The sequence below is a fragment of the Ochotona princeps genome, chromosome 26, assembly GCF_030435755.1.
Source record: "Ochotona princeps isolate mOchPri1 chromosome 26, mOchPri1.hap1, whole genome shotgun sequence".
NCBI classification, from domain to species: Eukaryota; Metazoa; Chordata; class Mammalia; order Lagomorpha; family Ochotonidae; genus Ochotona; species Ochotona princeps.
Window position 1 is genome coordinate 21,895,129 of NC_080857.1, and position 16,943 is coordinate 21,912,071.

The window sequence follows — 16,943 nt, forward strand, 5'->3', positions numbered from 1 at the left end:
GTTCACCCAGCTCCAGCACACTGCGCTTTCAAGGCCAACAAGCCAGGGCCTCCTTTCCACCCCGAGATAACGTTCAGGGCAGCCTGAGCGCCCCATCAATCACACTCTGACAAAGCCAGACCCCTCCCCGTAGGGCCAGTGCCTTGCAGACCTGTCTGCGTGGCAAATACCCACCAGCTGCCAAGGTGGGCACTCATACAGGGATGCCAGGAGATGAGGCCAGTAGCCCATCTGAGGAGGGCAGAAGGCCTGGGCTCCCCAAACACTCTCGGGGCCACAAGGGCTGCTCCCAGGGTAAAGATGCTGCCACTGGCCACCATGGCTGAGGGTCATCTGACTAGGGAGGTCGCTTGGGCTTCGGTGGCTGCACATCCCCCTGAAGGCGAGGCACCACATGCTGAATTCCTGTGCAGCCAAATGCCTTGCAAAGCTAAGCCTGCACTTCCTTTAGCCAGATTCTTATCCTGTGCCTCTAGTGCAGACAGAAACAGGAGACCCAAGACCAGTGCTTCTTCTAGAATTGACCAGAAGCCTAGAAGCTCATAAGAAAATTTAAAGGAACAGGAGGAACCTCAGTTTGGATGAAACAAACAAACAAACTGTGTGTAATTGACCCAACTCCTCCCTCAGGCTGCGACTGCTGCAGAGGACAAGGGCAAGATGGGGGACAGGCAAAAGCTCCGCGTCAAGTCTCGGGGTCTCCCATGGAGGTTTGCAGGAAGTCAGGTTTCCTCCCCACTGGCTCCATCACTGGCCGGGACGGGCCTTCTGTCCTCCTCCCCTGCTGCCAAGGCCCATCTAGTTTTTACATCATTCAGAAGCTATACAAAATCATCAGCTTACCAGAGTCTGCTATAGACTTACTGTACTTTGAGCCCTGCCTATGGTTGCCAATGGCAGGACCAGACCATGTGACCTCACAGGGCTAGTACAGCCTGTGGCCCAGATGCTCCCTGGGTCAGCCACTAAACCTCTACTAAATAAAAGGCCCACTGGGTATCTTCTTTCTCCCTTCCTCTCAGGGTAGATGTTGGAAGTTTCCTAATGCATATTCAGTCAGGAGAATTTGCTTGATGGACGACAAACCAGGCCCAAGGAGAGCAGAAGGCAATGGATCCAGCGAGCGGTGGGGCCTGTGCTGGCCGCTCACCAGATGTGGCCTTCCGCTCTCCCCTCTCCCTCGCCCCACCCAGGGCCAATACCCATCTATTGGCAATCCAGTGTCCCTTGAGCAGGCCTAGGGCCAAGCGTGTCGGCAACTTCCCCGGTTAACAGCACAGAGCGATGGACTCCAGAAGAGAACGGCTGGAGTTGGCAATGCGATCGCAGGCTCCTAGCTCTGTCTGCAGAGGGTCAGTCTCCAAACGGAATCCGGGCAGGCTGAGGACGGAGGCTTGTGTTCTAGAAGTGTCCCCTCCACAGCAGGGAGAGGGAGGGGGGTAAACGAAGAGCAATGCCAACGCCTGTACAACAGAACTATACAATTTACATATATATTTATGTACAGTATATAAATCTCTTTCTTCTCAGTTCCAACAACACCCTTTCCCACCCCCCTCCCGCCCCACAAAAAAAAACCCTAGAAGTTGTCAGTAGCAGATCCAAAAACTTATGAGAGAGAATCAGCAGTCCGCCTTCCCTCTCCTTTCCCACTGTGGTGTTAGATACTGGTGTTTAAAAATGAAACCAAATGCAAGACACGCAAGGAAGAGTTACTGAAAGTGCAAACACGGTGGGCGTCATTTATGTTACAGGGGAGGTGGCGGGGCCGCAGGCAGCACTGGAGGCTAGGGGTTCCTTGGTGCATCCTGTCCCCTTGACTCTGCACCTGCGCCCTGCTGTCTGGCTCCTTAGACGAGGCGTCCTATGGGGAGAAGAAGAGTGCGAAAAGAAGGCAGGGAGGGAAGCAAAGAGAAGTTAGTGTTGGGTGTATGAGAAATCTCCACTAGAGCAGCCTTCTGCACCTGCTGTCAGATACAGGCTGGGTGAGGCACACGTCTAGACGTGCAGATCAGCACATTCGCCCAGCACATCCATTGTCACTCTCAGGTACCACGATGGCAACTGAAGGTTCCAGAGAACGGGGCTATCCTGGCACAGCTTGGGGCTGTGGGTACCCTGTACACCCTACCCCCTGGGCTGTGTTGACCTGACAGGTGGGAGGGCAAAGTGCTCCCACCTGGGGTCCTCCACAAAAGAACAATGGGAAACGAGAGCCTAAGAGGCAATCTTCCTTCTCACCAAGCTTCCCTGGGGTGGTGGGGAGGGTGGTGGTGTGTGGTGTGAAGAGGGAGCCCAAGAAGAAGGCAACTTACTGAGAGGGTTTGTGTCTGCTTGCTTTCCCTGGGGGAGGCTGCCAAGGCTAGCACCTGCAACGAATAGGAACACATGACACTCTGGGGACCTTCACCCAGGGAACTGCTAAAGCTTTGCACGCACCTGCGTCCCAGCCTAGACTGGACAAAAGGCTCGGGAAGGAGCCAGGAGGCGTGGGGCTGGGCTTCTTGTCCTGTTAGCATCATGACTCTGCCTGTGTGGCCAACACTGTCCAGCAAAGCCACCATGCAGAAGGCCAGGCCGGACTGAGTTCTAGGAGGAGGAAACAGACGTTGGGTGCAGAGGAGTTCCAGGCTGCACACCACTGACTGCGTGACCCCACAGCTCAGGGTCCCCCTTGTTCTGCCAACCTAGCTTAAGCCAGGAGAAAGAGGGACAGGCCACAAGGTGGAGGGGACACAGGCATATCCAATCTTGCAGGTGAGGTCACAGACACAGAAGGCTTAAGCGACAGGCCCTAGGTGGGTCACGATAGAACCAAGCTGGCTACTGCATATCCCTTCTCTGTGCCCTCAGGTGACTGCTCCTCCCAGTATGAGCAGAAAGGATTGCAATATATCCGAGGAGAACAGAATTAAAATAATTTTGGTGCAAATGAATTTTGAAGCCCATGAGTAGTTTTTCCTAATGCACATTTTTTTTTCGTGAACTTTTTGAGGATTCCTCATAAGCTTTCAGAACCTTCTTTGCATTTCAATCCTGTTTCCAAGCCCCCTCCTACAGAAAGAAAGCCTGTGGCAGCAGGACTGAGACATGGGAAGCGAAATGGGTCATCAGATAGAAAGCCAGTTTGTTCCACGGTGCTGCTTCGTGCACACCCAACCCTGAAGCCTCACAGTGACTTTACACAACAGTGATAAAGTTACCCCCAGGTTGTGATGGTGGGACTGAGGCTTGGAATACCCAGGAGCCTCACCAGGCTGGGCACAGGTTTCACATGGAGAGGCAAACTCAGACCCAACATGTGGCCAGGGAGGGAAGAGGAGAAGATGAGCCTGAGACAGGGGGGCCAGTATCCTCAGGCAGGTCAAAGGGAGGGATGGCATTCCTGAAATACAGAGGTCCTCACCCCCCTTGCCTGCAAGCTGGTACCAACAACTCTGACACAAGCACCAGCCACTTCAGATACAGGCCCGGACCTCAAAATATCTGGCCAACAATCCAGTGCGGGGTTTTGGTTAGTAGAAGAAACCAAATTTCCATGGAATATCCTAAAGTTTAACCTCACATTCCCCAGACTATACTTACTCTTAAACTCCACAGCCTGTGGCCCACATACCTCACTTTTACCCACCAGAGGGCGCCACATGACACCAAATGGCCAGAGTGTAGGGCTCATTGCCTGGAGCCACCACACAGGCAGGTGTACTTAAACTGAACACAAGGACCGAGGGGAACCACCAGCCTGTCGCCTGCCCAGGGGTGGGAACTTCTACCCATTTCTTTCGTGCGTTTTCTGTGTACCAGGTACTGTGCTGCCTCCTCTCATGACAACCTCACACCAAATCTGAGGGTTCAGGTAACTTGGCAAACATTACACACCGTTAAGTGTCAGAGTGGGGATGAGAAGCCAGACCTGCCTGACTCTTTTCTCTACTGCCTCATGCCTGAGTGAGGGCTCCCCAGGCTTCTCCTCATTTCCTCAGCAGCTATTGGGAGCCTATCTCCTGCTGTGCCTACTCTCTGCTATAACAGCATCCCAAGGTCAGGTCTGCTGCCCTGGCTTCCTCACGTGAGCAAGCTAGGCCTGCTCACACCAGGCCTTATATCCCACTGTGCCGGGCAGGTCCATTCTCCTGCAGGAGGAGCGCCTGGGATTCCTGAGGCTGGGCCAAGGGCCAGCAGGGATGCTGCCTCACGTGTAGCCTGGAGGAAGCTGCTACTACATGCCAGGCATGTCTCTCTCTGGCACTGTGTGCACCTGCAACCACACATACTGTGGTATGCACAGAATCGCAGTGTGGACAGACGAATCCTGATCCATTCTCTGTTGACTTGGCATTTCCACAGCCACCTGCCAATCCCATTCGACCAACCAACCCTACATCCCCTCTGCTTATCTCACGGCTCCATCCTCTGCACTCCCCAACCACACATGCAGACAGTTGTAGCTACAAACATGCACCTGTGCATACACACGATGCCCACAGGCATATGTACAAACTGCACAGGCCATGCACAATCAGTCATGCTCACAGGGACACACAGAAAGGTACAGACACTCATCCATGGGCATCCCTGGCTGGTGTTCAGGGGTCAGCAACAGTCCCAAAGCTCTCTAGTATCCCCAGGCTGGGAGACTGGGCAGTAGATCAGGCCAAGGAGGATGACAGTGGCACTGCCAAGCACCTCCCCAGGCAGAGCTTGGAAAAGTAACCTGAAACTCAGCCCTGCCCCAGCAGGGTGTAGGTTGGGAAGGAAGACCCAGATGACATGGCTCCCTAAGCAGCACACCCGCCCCACCCCTGTCCCTGTGTGCTTCCTCCAGGGTTGCACATCAGCTGGACTGGAAGACACCTGGGCTCTGAGAAGGCTTCAGGGGAAGAGTGGGAAGGACCCGCAGTTCCCACGCTCAGCCTTGCTTTGGCTTCTATGTGCAGTGACAATCGGAATTACCAGCCTCAGAAGGGGCCCACAGATGGGACTGCAGCAGAACTGTGACTTTTCCCCTGCTCAGCCCTGACATGCTCCTGGCCAGGTCTGACATCCACGCAGACACTGGACGGCCTCCTGCCTGTGCGCTATGAGATGTGTGTCTGAGTTTGAAACCCCATCTGTCATGAGAGCAAGTCCCTCGTCCATTCACTAACTTGTGCACACTTCAGTCATTTGACATGGGCTCAGTGGACCTCTGCTAGGTGCCCTGTGTGCAAGACGTTAGGAATTAAGAAAACAGAGGCCTGGATTTGAAGGGGAGATCAGAAGGTAAGAGCAATGCAGGGGTGGCCAGGCTGCTGAGAGAGGCAAAAGCCTTAGGAAGCAGAATGGCGATGCAAGGCTCCTACCGTTCCACACAAGAATGATTCCCATCACACCGATGAAGACACTAAAATGCAGAATGGCTGAGGACTGTCAGTGGGGCTTCTCCCATGGCGGAGGCTACAGCCATACCCTGGAATCTCAGAGAGCACAGCCATATGCAGGAGGAGGAGGTTGCTCAAGCAGGCTCACCCTAGTCAACCTCAGACCCCTGCCATGGAAGGCACAGGTTCACGCGGATGGCTCCCATAGCAACCAATCCACTCCCCCGCAAGCCGTCGAGCAGACACAGACAACCAGGAACCAAGGAATGCCCTTTTGCTCTTCCGGTGCCGACCATCTCAGCCTTCCCAAAGCTTCCACTTGAAATTAGTCAGCAGCACCCGAATCTGCATCTTCAGCCAAGCCCTTTCACCTGGACCACAGATCTGAGCATCCTTCAGGTGTTTCCAGCTCAGCAGGGCTAAGCTGCCCTGACACCTGCCCTGGCCGCTCTGCTCCTCCCTCCTGCTGTCTGTGGTGGTGCGTCCTGCTGTTACCCTCTCACACACACACACACCCAGTGCCCACTCACTCACCAGCCTGCCCTCTGTCCCTGAGCGTAACCTAGAACCTCATCATCTCTTGTCTGGACTCAGCCCTAATCCATACCTCACAGCTGCCAAAGCAACGTTCTGAGGCACAACAGACCCCATCCTTTCTCTGACGGAACCCCTACAGCAGTTTCCTTCTGTCCTTCTGAAGCCATACCTCTCCCCCTGCATCCAGAGACTCTCCAACATCACCCTGACCCTTGCCGCCCCACTCCCGTGCCTGCCGCCTGCACTAACAGCCTTCACTGCCTCTAAAGCTGATCCCCGTCTCCACTCCCCATTAGCATCTCTCATAACTCTTTCCTTGACCAGCTCCCACTGGCACATCAGGTGTTGGTTTAGAACAGAGATTCAAAAATATATCTGTAAAAAAAACTGAATCATAAATATGTAAAAGGTCATGTGGGCCCTGACAGTCTTTGGCTGATACTCATCTTTTTATTTAAAATAACAACCTTTTAAAAAAAAGATTTATTCATTTGAGAGGCAGAGTTAGAAAGAGAAAGGGAGAGACAGATACAGGGCTTCTGTCCATTGGTTTACTCCCCAAGTGGCCATAATGGCTGGGTCTGGGCCAGGTATTCCACCTGAAGCTACCACACAGTATCAGAGGCCCAAGCACTTAGGATTTCTTCCACTGTTTTCCCCAGGGCTCACTAACAGGGAGCTGGATAAGAAGCAGGCAGCTGGGATGCAAACTGGCTCTCACATGGCTTGCTGGTGTCATAGGCCTCAGCTTAATCCACTACATGATGATGTGCAAAAACTGGGGTGCAAAAACTGGGGTGGGCATCTGGCCTAGCAATTTTGCAGGTTAGGGAACCTGTACCCTGTAGCAGAGGGAACATCTGTGTTCCAGACCCAGCTCTGCTCCTCGTTCCTTCTTCCTGCTAATGCGCACACTGGAGGCAGTAGAAGAGGACTCGGAAACTTGGTCCCTGACACCCACGTGGGAAACCTGAATTGAATTCTAGTCTCCTGGCTTCAGCCTGGTCCAGCCCAGGCTGTGGTGAGCATTGGGGAGCGAACCAGTGGATGTTAGGTCCCTTACTATCTCTCTCTGGGTAGATCTGTCTCCAGAATAAATAGAATAAATGCACCAATACTTAAAATACAAATTCTATCACTTTGCCCACAGGCCATGGATTTGATCAGGTGTGTGGCTTGGTGAGCCATGGTTTAGAAAGTCTTCATTTTCAAAGTGACCCAAAGTTATCCACCCAGTGAGTGATTTAGGGGTCCCACAACTTCATCCACCTGTTCTACCACATTGGTGCTTAGCAAATTCCCATGCTTGGTTCCTCTTCCTGGCCTCCCGGACTCCTTCCTGTTGCTGAGTATGGTCTAGTGACTGACTTCTAGCCAGTACAATATGAGGCATCATGTGTGCCATTCCTAGAGCTAGCCCACGAAGCTCTCTCTCTCCACTGTTGCAGGCTGATTCCCTCCGGTTCCCTGTGTGTGCAGATGACTCCAGGCGTGACCCTTGAAGGCACACAGTGAAGACGAAAAGACAGAGTCACTTGCAGCCTGGTTCTCAGGGTGACTCTGGGGAGGAATCACCTTGCCAAGTGTTTTTCCTACACACACACACACACATACACGCACACACACACACGCACACACACACCATGCTGAACCATTCTATGAGCAAGAGAAAACATCTGTGCTCTGTTGAGCCATGACACGTATGGCTCTACTTGTTACTGCAGCTTGTCCTCACTAATACATCCTCCCAAGGCACTTATCCCAATGCAGGAGAATATTTATTTAAAAAACAAATGTTTCTCCTGAGTAGACTCTGTAAAGAGAAGGCTCTAACAGTCCGCCCCGCCACTGTATCAGGCATGGTGCAATCCCAGGGAATAGTTGTGGAATACGAAGGCTGCTGGTGCTCACTGAATACGTGTGATGTTAGAGCCCTGAGACCCTGCACGGTACAGCCAGGGGACCACTCACCTTCTTTGCTCACACCCAGGCAGCCCTTCAGCTCAGGCAGGGTGATGGCCTTGTCCTTGTTCAGGTCGCAGTAGTCGGTGAAACGCCGAGCACATTTCTTGGGCTTGGCTTTCTTCTTCACGTACCGCTTGAAGGGCTTCATCTCTCGCTTGTTGATGTCGCCGCTGCTGTTGCTGTCCAGCTGGCTGAAGTACCAGTGCACTACACGCTCCTCCAGGGTGTGGCTGGGATCTGGCTCTGAGAACCTGGGCCCAGAGAACACGGCTTAGGCTCTTGCAACGGACGCTCAGCCATCCCGCCCTCCCCACCCCCTCCAGCCCGCAGCGACTCTCTCCTAGGTGGCCAGAGGCCAGGACTCCTACTACAGTTCCGATGTAGCTTGTCCCCATCAAAACGTGTGCTGAAATGTGATTGCCGAGGAAAGGGTGTTGGGACACACTGAGCCTGTAAGACAGTTGAACATCTTTCTTGCGACACTAGGTTAGCTCTCATGAGACTGAATTAGCCAGAAGCGTCTGGCTTCCTCGGTGTCCTTTTCCTTGGTGTGCACCCATTTTTCCTCCTGCTTGCTGCCATGAATGGAAGCTGGATGAAGCCCTCTGCTCACCAGAAGCAAAGAAGTTGCTGTCCCATGCTCTCGGACTCCCAGAACTAAAGTAAACCTCTTTAATTTATAAATTAGTTTCAGATATTCTGTTCGAGTGATAGAGAATAGACGGAGATGGCACTCACACCGGACTCCAGAAGTCAGGAAGAAATGACTTCTCCAAGCCCAAGACCTCCAGATGCTCTCAGGCTGGGGTAGTGTCAGGCTGTCCGGTCCCACTTGAGCCTCATGATTGGTCCATTCTTTACACGGGCCCCACCCCCTGTATGTGCACCTTACGTCATGGGCCTTCCCCATCCTCTGCCACAGCCAGGTATGGCTGACTCCCCTAAGCAAGCCACAGCTGGATTCTGGGCTGTCCTTCTCCCAGCTCCACATTCGCTACAAACTGCTCTTCATGCGCACATGTGTATATGTGGTTGGATGCGACTGTGGTAAAGGGTGTTCCGTGTGGCCACCACCTACTCAGTGCCAGGCCTGGTCCTAGGACATCAAGGAGGCAGGTGCACCTCTCCAGGAGACAGAGCTAGCAGTACGCAAACAGGCAGTGACAAGTTGAAAGGGAAGGTGGATGTTCATGGCCCCTCACCGCCTGGTACCAAGAGAGCAGGAATTGAGAGAAAGTGACAGCTGAGATGGATGAAAAGCCTTTCAAAGCCAGCCAGCCTGGGTCCTCCTGGAGTCTCTCCAGCCTGCAGTTTTTCCATTAAGAGCTCTGGGATGGAACCAGGAAATCACAGGTTAACCAGCACCCCAGGGGGTCCTGCTGAGGAACATGGAGCTAGAATTATCCAGAACACCTTCTGTCCAGATGGCACAGTGACAGCCGCATCTGGCAAGACTAGGTGTCTGACTGATTGTAAAGTTACAAGATCAATTTTAAATTTTTAAAACCTTCTTAAATTTTAAATTTAAAAAATTTTTTTTGTGCTCTACCTTTCCCCCCAAAGCATTAGGGTGGTAGCTAATATTTACAATTTTTAGACGCTGTGTCCGCTCCAGAGGGCATGACTGGATGGAACCCCACAAGAACCATGGGTCCAAGTTCTAGGCACTGAGTCAATATCATTCAGGCCCTAGCAGCTTCCCCTGGGGAAGGAAACAAGTTAAAGTTGCGAGTCGCGTACTTCCAGGTGCTAGGCACTAGGACAGAACACGTGCCCACCGGGGTCAGACGATGGGGTGGAGGGGCTGCAGTTACACAGGAAGGGGCCTCAGAGCAGAGATTCAGGGTCTGTTTGCACATCCTGAAGCTGTTCGTAGTAAGAAAATATTCAAGGCACTTGCCAAAGACACCCTACTTTCTTTGAGGTTTGCAGAGTTTTCCAGAAAGGAGGGGACCATCTCTGACTTCTTCCCTGTGAAAAATCCATCAAACTTCAAAAGTCAAAGAAAAAGAGTTTCATTACAAAAAAAAATAAAGGGGGAGGGCATTGCGGCACAGCAAGTTAAGCTGCGGCTTAAGATACCCACAATGTAATGCCTGGTTTGAATCTCAGCTACTCCATCTCTCTCTTTCTCTCTTTTAAGATTTATTTTATTTTTATTGGAAAGTCAGATATACTGAGAAGAGGAGAAAGGAGCAGAGACAGAGGGGAAGATCTTCTGTCCACTGATTCACTCCCAAAGTGGCCACAAAGGCTGGAGCTGAGCTGATCCAAAGCTAGGAGCCAGGATCCTCTCTTGGGTCTCCCACATGGGTGCAGGGTTCCAAGACTTTGGGCCTCCTCAACTGCTTTCCCAGGCCACAAGCAGGGAGCTGGATGGGAAGCAGGGCCGTTGGGACATGACCCAATGCTGAAATGGGATCCAGGTGTGTAAGGTGAGGATTTTAGCCACTAGGCTATCCCACCAGGCCCTACTTCAGACTTCTGACCCAGCTTTAGTCTGATGTGCCCAGGAGGTAGTGGATGATGGCCAAAGTATTTGGGAACCTGTCTTCTTCCATTTGGGAGACCCAAGATGGAGTGTTTGGCTCTTGGATTAGCCCTGGCTGTTGTGAATATTTGGGGACTGAACCAGTAAACGGAAACTCTCACTAACTCTCTTCTTCTCTCTTGGTCTCCCTACCTCTCTTTCTCTGCTTCTTCCTTCCTTTCTACCATACTGCATTCCAAACAAATAAGCAAATCTGTTGAAAAATAAATAAAGATACAAAGCCAGACTTCCCTGTTGTATGCTCAGCCTTAAAGCAGTGCCTTTCAGTGTTCAACAGGTGCCCTGGGCATCCTGGACTGATGCCAAGAGGGCACAATGAATGGCTCTGTTAAAGGAATTTCTCCCTGGCAGGGCAGATCCAGGGACAACCTGGGCACCCAGAGGCGGGGGGTGGGGTGCACCTAGGTGTAGCCCCCAGCTACCTCTGGCTCTGTGGGACTCTGAAACCAGGCTCAGGAGGTCTTTGCATCAGGTGTGAGGTTATTCCCTGCATAGCTCACCTCTGGTCCTGTCCAGGGCACACAGCTTATGAGTGCTTTCTCCCCAGCAACAATGACCTCGGGACCTCTCTGCCAGGTAATGCACGCCTGGGGGACAGGCATGGAGTCCCCTGCAGGATGCAGGTGACACAGGACACAGAGCTCCCCACTCCTCACCCCAATGGCCTCTGCTTTCCCTGGGGACCTGAGGAATGATACAGGCTGTGGAGGAGTAGGTTGTCGCCATCTGGGGAGTCAGAGACCTTTCCCCTGTGTTCCCTCCCACTGGGAGGCCACCAGGAGAGCCCAAGGCGAAGGTGGCGCTTCCTCTAACCTTTAGGCTCGGCATCGCGTCATGTCTACCTAGGCACAGGAATAATACGGTTTCAGTTGCTGAGACAGGAAGGGATGAGGTCACCAGCCTGGAGGCCCTGCCAGGGAAGGCTTGCTGCCTCCACCATGCGCTCCCGGGGCTTCTGTCTGTCCAGTTCTCAGCAGCGCCATTGATGGAGCCCCTGTCGCGCTCCCCCACACCTCCCTGAGGGCTATTTTGCAGCAAGAAGCAGCTCCTCCCTGGGATGCAAGTGCTCAGAGTTTGGGTTTTTTTCTTTTCCCCCAAGCCAGACAGCTATCATCATTCTCACCAGTCAGCTCCTGCCCTTCTCTCCCCCTCCTCCAGCTCTCCCTTCCTGATCCATCTCCCTGCTTGCCTCACTCCCACCGCGCCTGGGATTTCCAACCACTGGCCTTCAATCCCCATCTCCATGTTGACCACTAGCAACTTTCTTCTGCTATCTTTTAAAACCTCTGTAACTTACACTTCCACTGGCCTCCGTCCTGGCACCCCTCACTCACACAGCCAGCCCCTGCAGACCACCGAAGCAAGGGCTGGTGGCCCTGACACTGAGGTGCCATGGCCTTCCATGGTCCTTACAACTACAGGCCTTGAGCCTCTCTGCTGCGGATCTCTCCACAGGCGAAGTTCAACTTCTACCCAAAGAAATATCCAAGTTCCTTCAGAAATCGTACAGACAGACACACCCAAAAGGAACCAAATCCCAGTCTGGAAGCTGACGGTTCAGCTCCGTGCTGGTGTGTGCCGTGAACTCTGGACACTTTCAGTGGCTGCCTGGTTGACTTGCAGCTACAGGAATGGGAAGACCCTCGCAAGCCAGGTTCCTCCCTGCACTGGTCCCCCAGTGCCCTCTCCCTATCCCAGAGAAAGGCAGGGACCACCCTTCTGCGGCACTTTCAGTTTTGTTTCTGCACCATCAGCCTTGCCAGCCTTGGCTGCAATGCGCAGCTGGAGAGCCAAGTCCCATTCACCACAAGGGAACCTGTTTCGGCCAAGAACTGAGGCCCAGTTCTGCTGTGCTCAGCAGTTTCAGACAAGGTAAGGCAGGATGGGCTGTGGGCAGCAGCCAAGCCAAGCAGACCCACAGAACCCCATGTGCACTTGGGTCTGGGGCTCAACAGCTGTGCAGCTAGGACCAGGAAATGCCAAGTCAGCCCCTGCTAGCCTCTTCCTTGTAGTGCCACCTATTGGCAAGAACAGAGAACAGCGAGGCTGGGGCCACAAAGCCATCCTGCTCTCCTTGAAGTTGGCCACCCAGAGCAAGGAGAGAGCTCCGCTTCTCTAGAATGTTCCACTGGCTGGGATCTCAGAAATCGTCCTTGGCACTAACACATGCAAGAGAGACCCAGGGAGCGAGCCACGTCCTGCTGGGGGAAGGGGCGGATAAGGGAGAACTCAACACCCAAGGGTGCTGTTTGCAGGGTGTTCTTTCCCACGCCCCAGCCCCAGACGTTTCTGCCGACACCCTCCATTCCACTTTGCCTGTTTTTACAGACTTGGTCAGAGTGGCTTTTCAGCGCTAAATCAGGCTAAAAGGCAGAAAGAGGGAGCAGCCACCTCCAGCTCTTCCGCCGCCTACATCCGACACATCTGGAAATGCTATTGGTTGCACCGCAGAAAACCAGGGAGCCACCCCTCCCCCTCACAATCTAGGCTCTCCCTGCACCCTGCCCGCCTTGCTCCCGCCCAATCCCACTTGCACAGCCCCAGAAGGATGATGCTCCAAAAACACCCCTCGCACCCAGTGGCTCCCTGCTGCCCCCTGGCGTGACTCGGGAGACGTGGCATGATCTGGGCGCTGCCTGGCTCTGCAGCCTCACTTCTGGTTGGTCCATAACCCACATTCAAACTTAGGCCACATTGCTTCTGACAGGGCCTCCCACATGCCCTGCCTGCTCCATATTCTGTATTGTATGGTTCCCTGCACTGGGACGGATTCGCCCCCAGCCATCCAAGTGGGGGCGCTGTCCCCTCTGTAAGTGACAGGGCAGGTCAGATATCACCTCCCAGGTCAAGCATGCCCTCAGTGCCTTTATTACCACACTGACTTTGTGGTACAGTGCCTGAGGTGCACATGTCTCCTCTCCATCTTCACACATCCCCAGAACCTAAGCAAGGAGCCCAGACCAGGAGAGGCTGGGAAATGCCAAGTCAGCCCCCTGATGCCTGAGTTGGTGCAAAGCCAGCACTTCTATGCTAAGAGGACACAGGTCAGGGAGCAGGGGCCAGGAGGGAAACACTTTCTTCTTTGCACTGTTCAAACACGCCCCTGCCCCTTCTTGTCACTGTCTGCCACAGGCCTCAGCTCAGGGACAGTCTCTATTGCCAGAGACCAGCAAGATCTGGCAGACATCAGATGGGGTGTCCTTATCTGGTGCCTGCAATCCAGCCTCTGACCCTGACCTTGAGGGCACGGCTTCTGCTAAATGTGATGGAGATACTTTGGAGAACTTTAAACCAGGAAAGCCAGCAACCCCAACCAGTAACCCCATACAACTGCTCCTCTCTCTCTCCTTCTCTCTCTCTCTCTCTCTCTCTCTCTCTCTCTCTCTCTCTCTCTCTCCTTCTCCTTCCTTGATTTCTAAATTGTTGCTTGGCCCATCTTGTCTTTGATTAAAAGTCCAGCCTTTAGGTAACACAGCTACCCAAAGCAGTTCCAACCTTTCATTCCAAGCAGGGTTAAGCTAAGATGAGTCTAAAATGAAAAACACATTTTGGAAAGAATATTGAAAAAAAATTTTTTCCCAACTCTAAATTACACCAAAAAGAGAAGGTTGGAAGATATGCCTTCCCCAGGACACACAACTATTATACGGGCTGGTGCGGTGGCACAGCATGCAAGTGATTCACCTGCACCCTGGTATCCCATATGGGCGCAGGTTCAAGTCCTGGCTGCTCCACTTCTCATCCAGTTCCTTGCTTGTGGCCTGGGAGGACAACAGAGGATGGCCCAAGTTCTTTGGCCCCAGCATCCACGCAGGAGACTAGGAGGAAGCTCTTGGCTCCCAGCTTCAGGTCAGCCCAGCTCCAACCATTGCAACCATTTGGAGAGTGAACCAATGGATGGAAGATCTCTCTGTCTCTGTTTCTCCCTCTCTCTGTAAATCTGCATTTCAAATTAAAATAAGCAAATCTTTGAAAAGACCATTACCAACTTTATAAGTTCAATTTTCTATTCAAAAAGTCCCCTCAGCCTATGGTTGGACTTCCTGGCCTGGGGCAGCAACATATCTTGTCTGTGTTGCCCTTTTCTGTGCCAGAACCATGCCACACCCCAGTGCTTGCCTGGGAGCCAACAGGCTGGCATCTGACAGCTTGCACTTTAGGGCTGAGGCAGAGTAGCCCAGCAGGAATGCCCAGGCCTGGCATTTTCACCTCCATGCCCTTCTCTGGTAGGCTTTCCTTCTCTTCTAAGGCACAGGAACACAGTACCCCTCCCCTCAGCTACAGGAGATGTGGTCCAAGACCCTCAGGCAATGCCTGAGACCACAGACAGTGCCAAAGCATCAGCTCCCGGAACCACTGTTGCACCGATGATTTCAGGGGGCTCAGGGAATTGTGAGCACACAGTCACACAGTGCCGCTCAGCATCATGTCCTCCACATAAGGAGACTTCCTGCCTTTTTAGGACCAAGCAATATTCCATAGTGTGTGTGCATCCCACTTGCCTTTTGGCTGTTTGCACATCTTGACCCTAGGAGCATCTGTGTTGCTCTAACCCCTGCGCTTTCAGGAAGGCTGCGTTTATCAGATCCATGGGGCAGTGGTGGGGGCGGAGGGGAAGGAGCATGACAGCTGTGCACAAAGTCCCGGAGCCTGCCTTAAGTCCATACCCAGGGGTGCTGCACACTGCTGCAGAGCTGTCAGGCTTGGGCCTAGGGGCCAGGGTCTGTCCTAGTGGTATGCCTTCCCCTTACGGACACCAGCTCCGGCTCCAGGCAAATGCTGGGGGACTGGCTCCCCTGCCTGGGCAAGCCACAGGACACTCAGAAGTTCCTGCCACAAGAAATACCTGCTGTACTGCAGCGAGGAGCCCAAACCCTTTGCCCTCCATGCCCACCGCCATGGCCTGGCCGCCACCCGGCCCACTCCGACATCATCACTGTAGGCTGATTCTGCATCTGCTGTCCTCTGCCACCCACCTCCTGCTGTACTGAGCCACAGAGAGGTGCTTTTTTGGGGTCACAATGTTTCTTCTTTCTTCCAGGAATGACCCTCTCAATGTCTGATTGACTGAGTCCTACCCATCTATCCTTCAAAACTCACCTCCACTGGCACCTCCTCCAGGAAGTCTTCTCTGATTCCCCAGGCTGAGTTAAGCATCCTTTTACCATTCATCCACCTCTAGCCCCCGCACTCCCCACATAACTTGCTAAGTATATACCATGGTATAGGATGCTTTCTTTCAAAGGGAGGGGACATTTCTCATATTCCTGGGAACTGAGTCCTAATCCCAGTGCCTGGATCATGGTACATCACCCAAAGGTGCTAAGTGGATGCCTGCCTGCAACCAGCTGACAAGATGGCCCCAGCTAGTGACGCCCAGCGATGCTGGTCCCAGAGGGAGAGTGTGTGTGTGTGTGTGTGTCAGCCTCTCATCAGGATAACTTCATGCCACATCTACTCCTAAACTAAGTGTGATTCCGGTTCCTCGGCCCAGAGTCTGCTGGAGTCTCCAGAGATCGCAGAGGCAGAAAGCTCCCAGTTCTTGGAAGAGGAGAAAGTCGCCAAGGGCAATGTACTACCCCCATCGTCCCCGCCCCCGGTGGACACCCTTCATCCTTCCTCCCACTCAGGACTCTCAAGCCAACACATTCCCTCTGCGACTGCACAGCTGGAACTTTCTAGACAGCCCTGCGAGTCATAGTTCCCAAAGGTCAGGACAGGAGAGGGGCTGGAAGTTTGTCAGCAGAAGAAACAAAGCCACAGGGACAGTTTCAGGAAAAGGACAGGCTTCCCGCTCTTGTCCCCTACAGATCCTGCCCATCCCACCTCCCGCTACCAAGCTCAGTCCTGCTCACATTCTCACCTCCCACCTCCAGTGGGCGCTGCTGAGTTAATGGCCTGAACCATGTCGGTGGTGAGCGCATCCAAGAGGCTGGTGATAAATTCCAGTTTCTTCTCTTCTGGACAGCCTAAACGATAAAATGAGTCTGAAGACAGATGCCAGACAAATAATCAAAGAAACAGCCTTTCTCAACTATCATGCATTCCCAAACCTCTTGAAGCCCTCCTTGTCCAGCCAAATCCACTTTCAGGATTGTTTACTGCTCAGATGATTCTTATAAGCCCCCTAATTCCTCTACTCCCGTGAGACGATAAGACCAAGTGGATAAAAATGCTTTACATTTTCTTCCACTCCACACATTTTGGCTGAGAACCAACTTGAACACTTTGTTTGACACTGCAGACACAGTAGTGAACAACACACAGGGCCCTTCTCCTTGGGAAGCCCAGACATTGGAGACGCGAGCAGATGGGCAGGAAGTCACCCTAGAGTTTGAAGAACACTGTTTAAGAGGTGAGGACCAGCCACGGAAGCACACGTGGAGGCAGAACTCTCAGTGGTTGGAGCGGGCACTGCGGCACAGCAAGTTAAGCCAGTGTTTGCAATGGCAGCATCTCCCAACAGAGTACTGGTTTCAGTCCTGGCTGCTCTGTTCCTGACCCAGCTCTCTGACATTGCACCAGGACAG

The 16,943-nt window shown here is 53.0% G+C and overlaps 1 protein-coding gene across 4 annotated transcripts in view; it reads right to left on the reverse strand.

The window, feature by feature from the left end:
- Nucleotides 1-1,645: 1,645 nt before the first annotated feature.
- The window catches only part of SMOC1 (SPARC related modular calcium binding 1), a 145,814-nt gene continuing 130,516 nt past the window's right edge, over nucleotides 1,646-16,943 (reverse strand). For 2 of the 4 annotated variants that reach the window (XM_058655506.1, XM_058655505.1), the window contains exons 10-13: nucleotides 16,277-16,382; nucleotides 7,869-8,113; nucleotides 2,316-2,369; nucleotides 1,646-1,864 (exon numbers count right to left, since the gene is read on the reverse strand). In XM_058655506.1, the coding sequence (XP_058511489.1) occupies nucleotides 1,851-1,864; nucleotides 2,316-2,369; nucleotides 7,869-8,113; nucleotides 16,277-16,382 (419 nt within the window). In that variant the 3' untranslated portion in view covers nucleotides 1,646-1,850. The remainder of the gene's footprint in view (nucleotides 1,865-2,315; nucleotides 2,370-7,868; nucleotides 8,114-16,276; nucleotides 16,383-16,943) is intronic. The other 2 variants (XM_058655507.1, XM_004584438.3) reach the window with 1 other exon arrangement.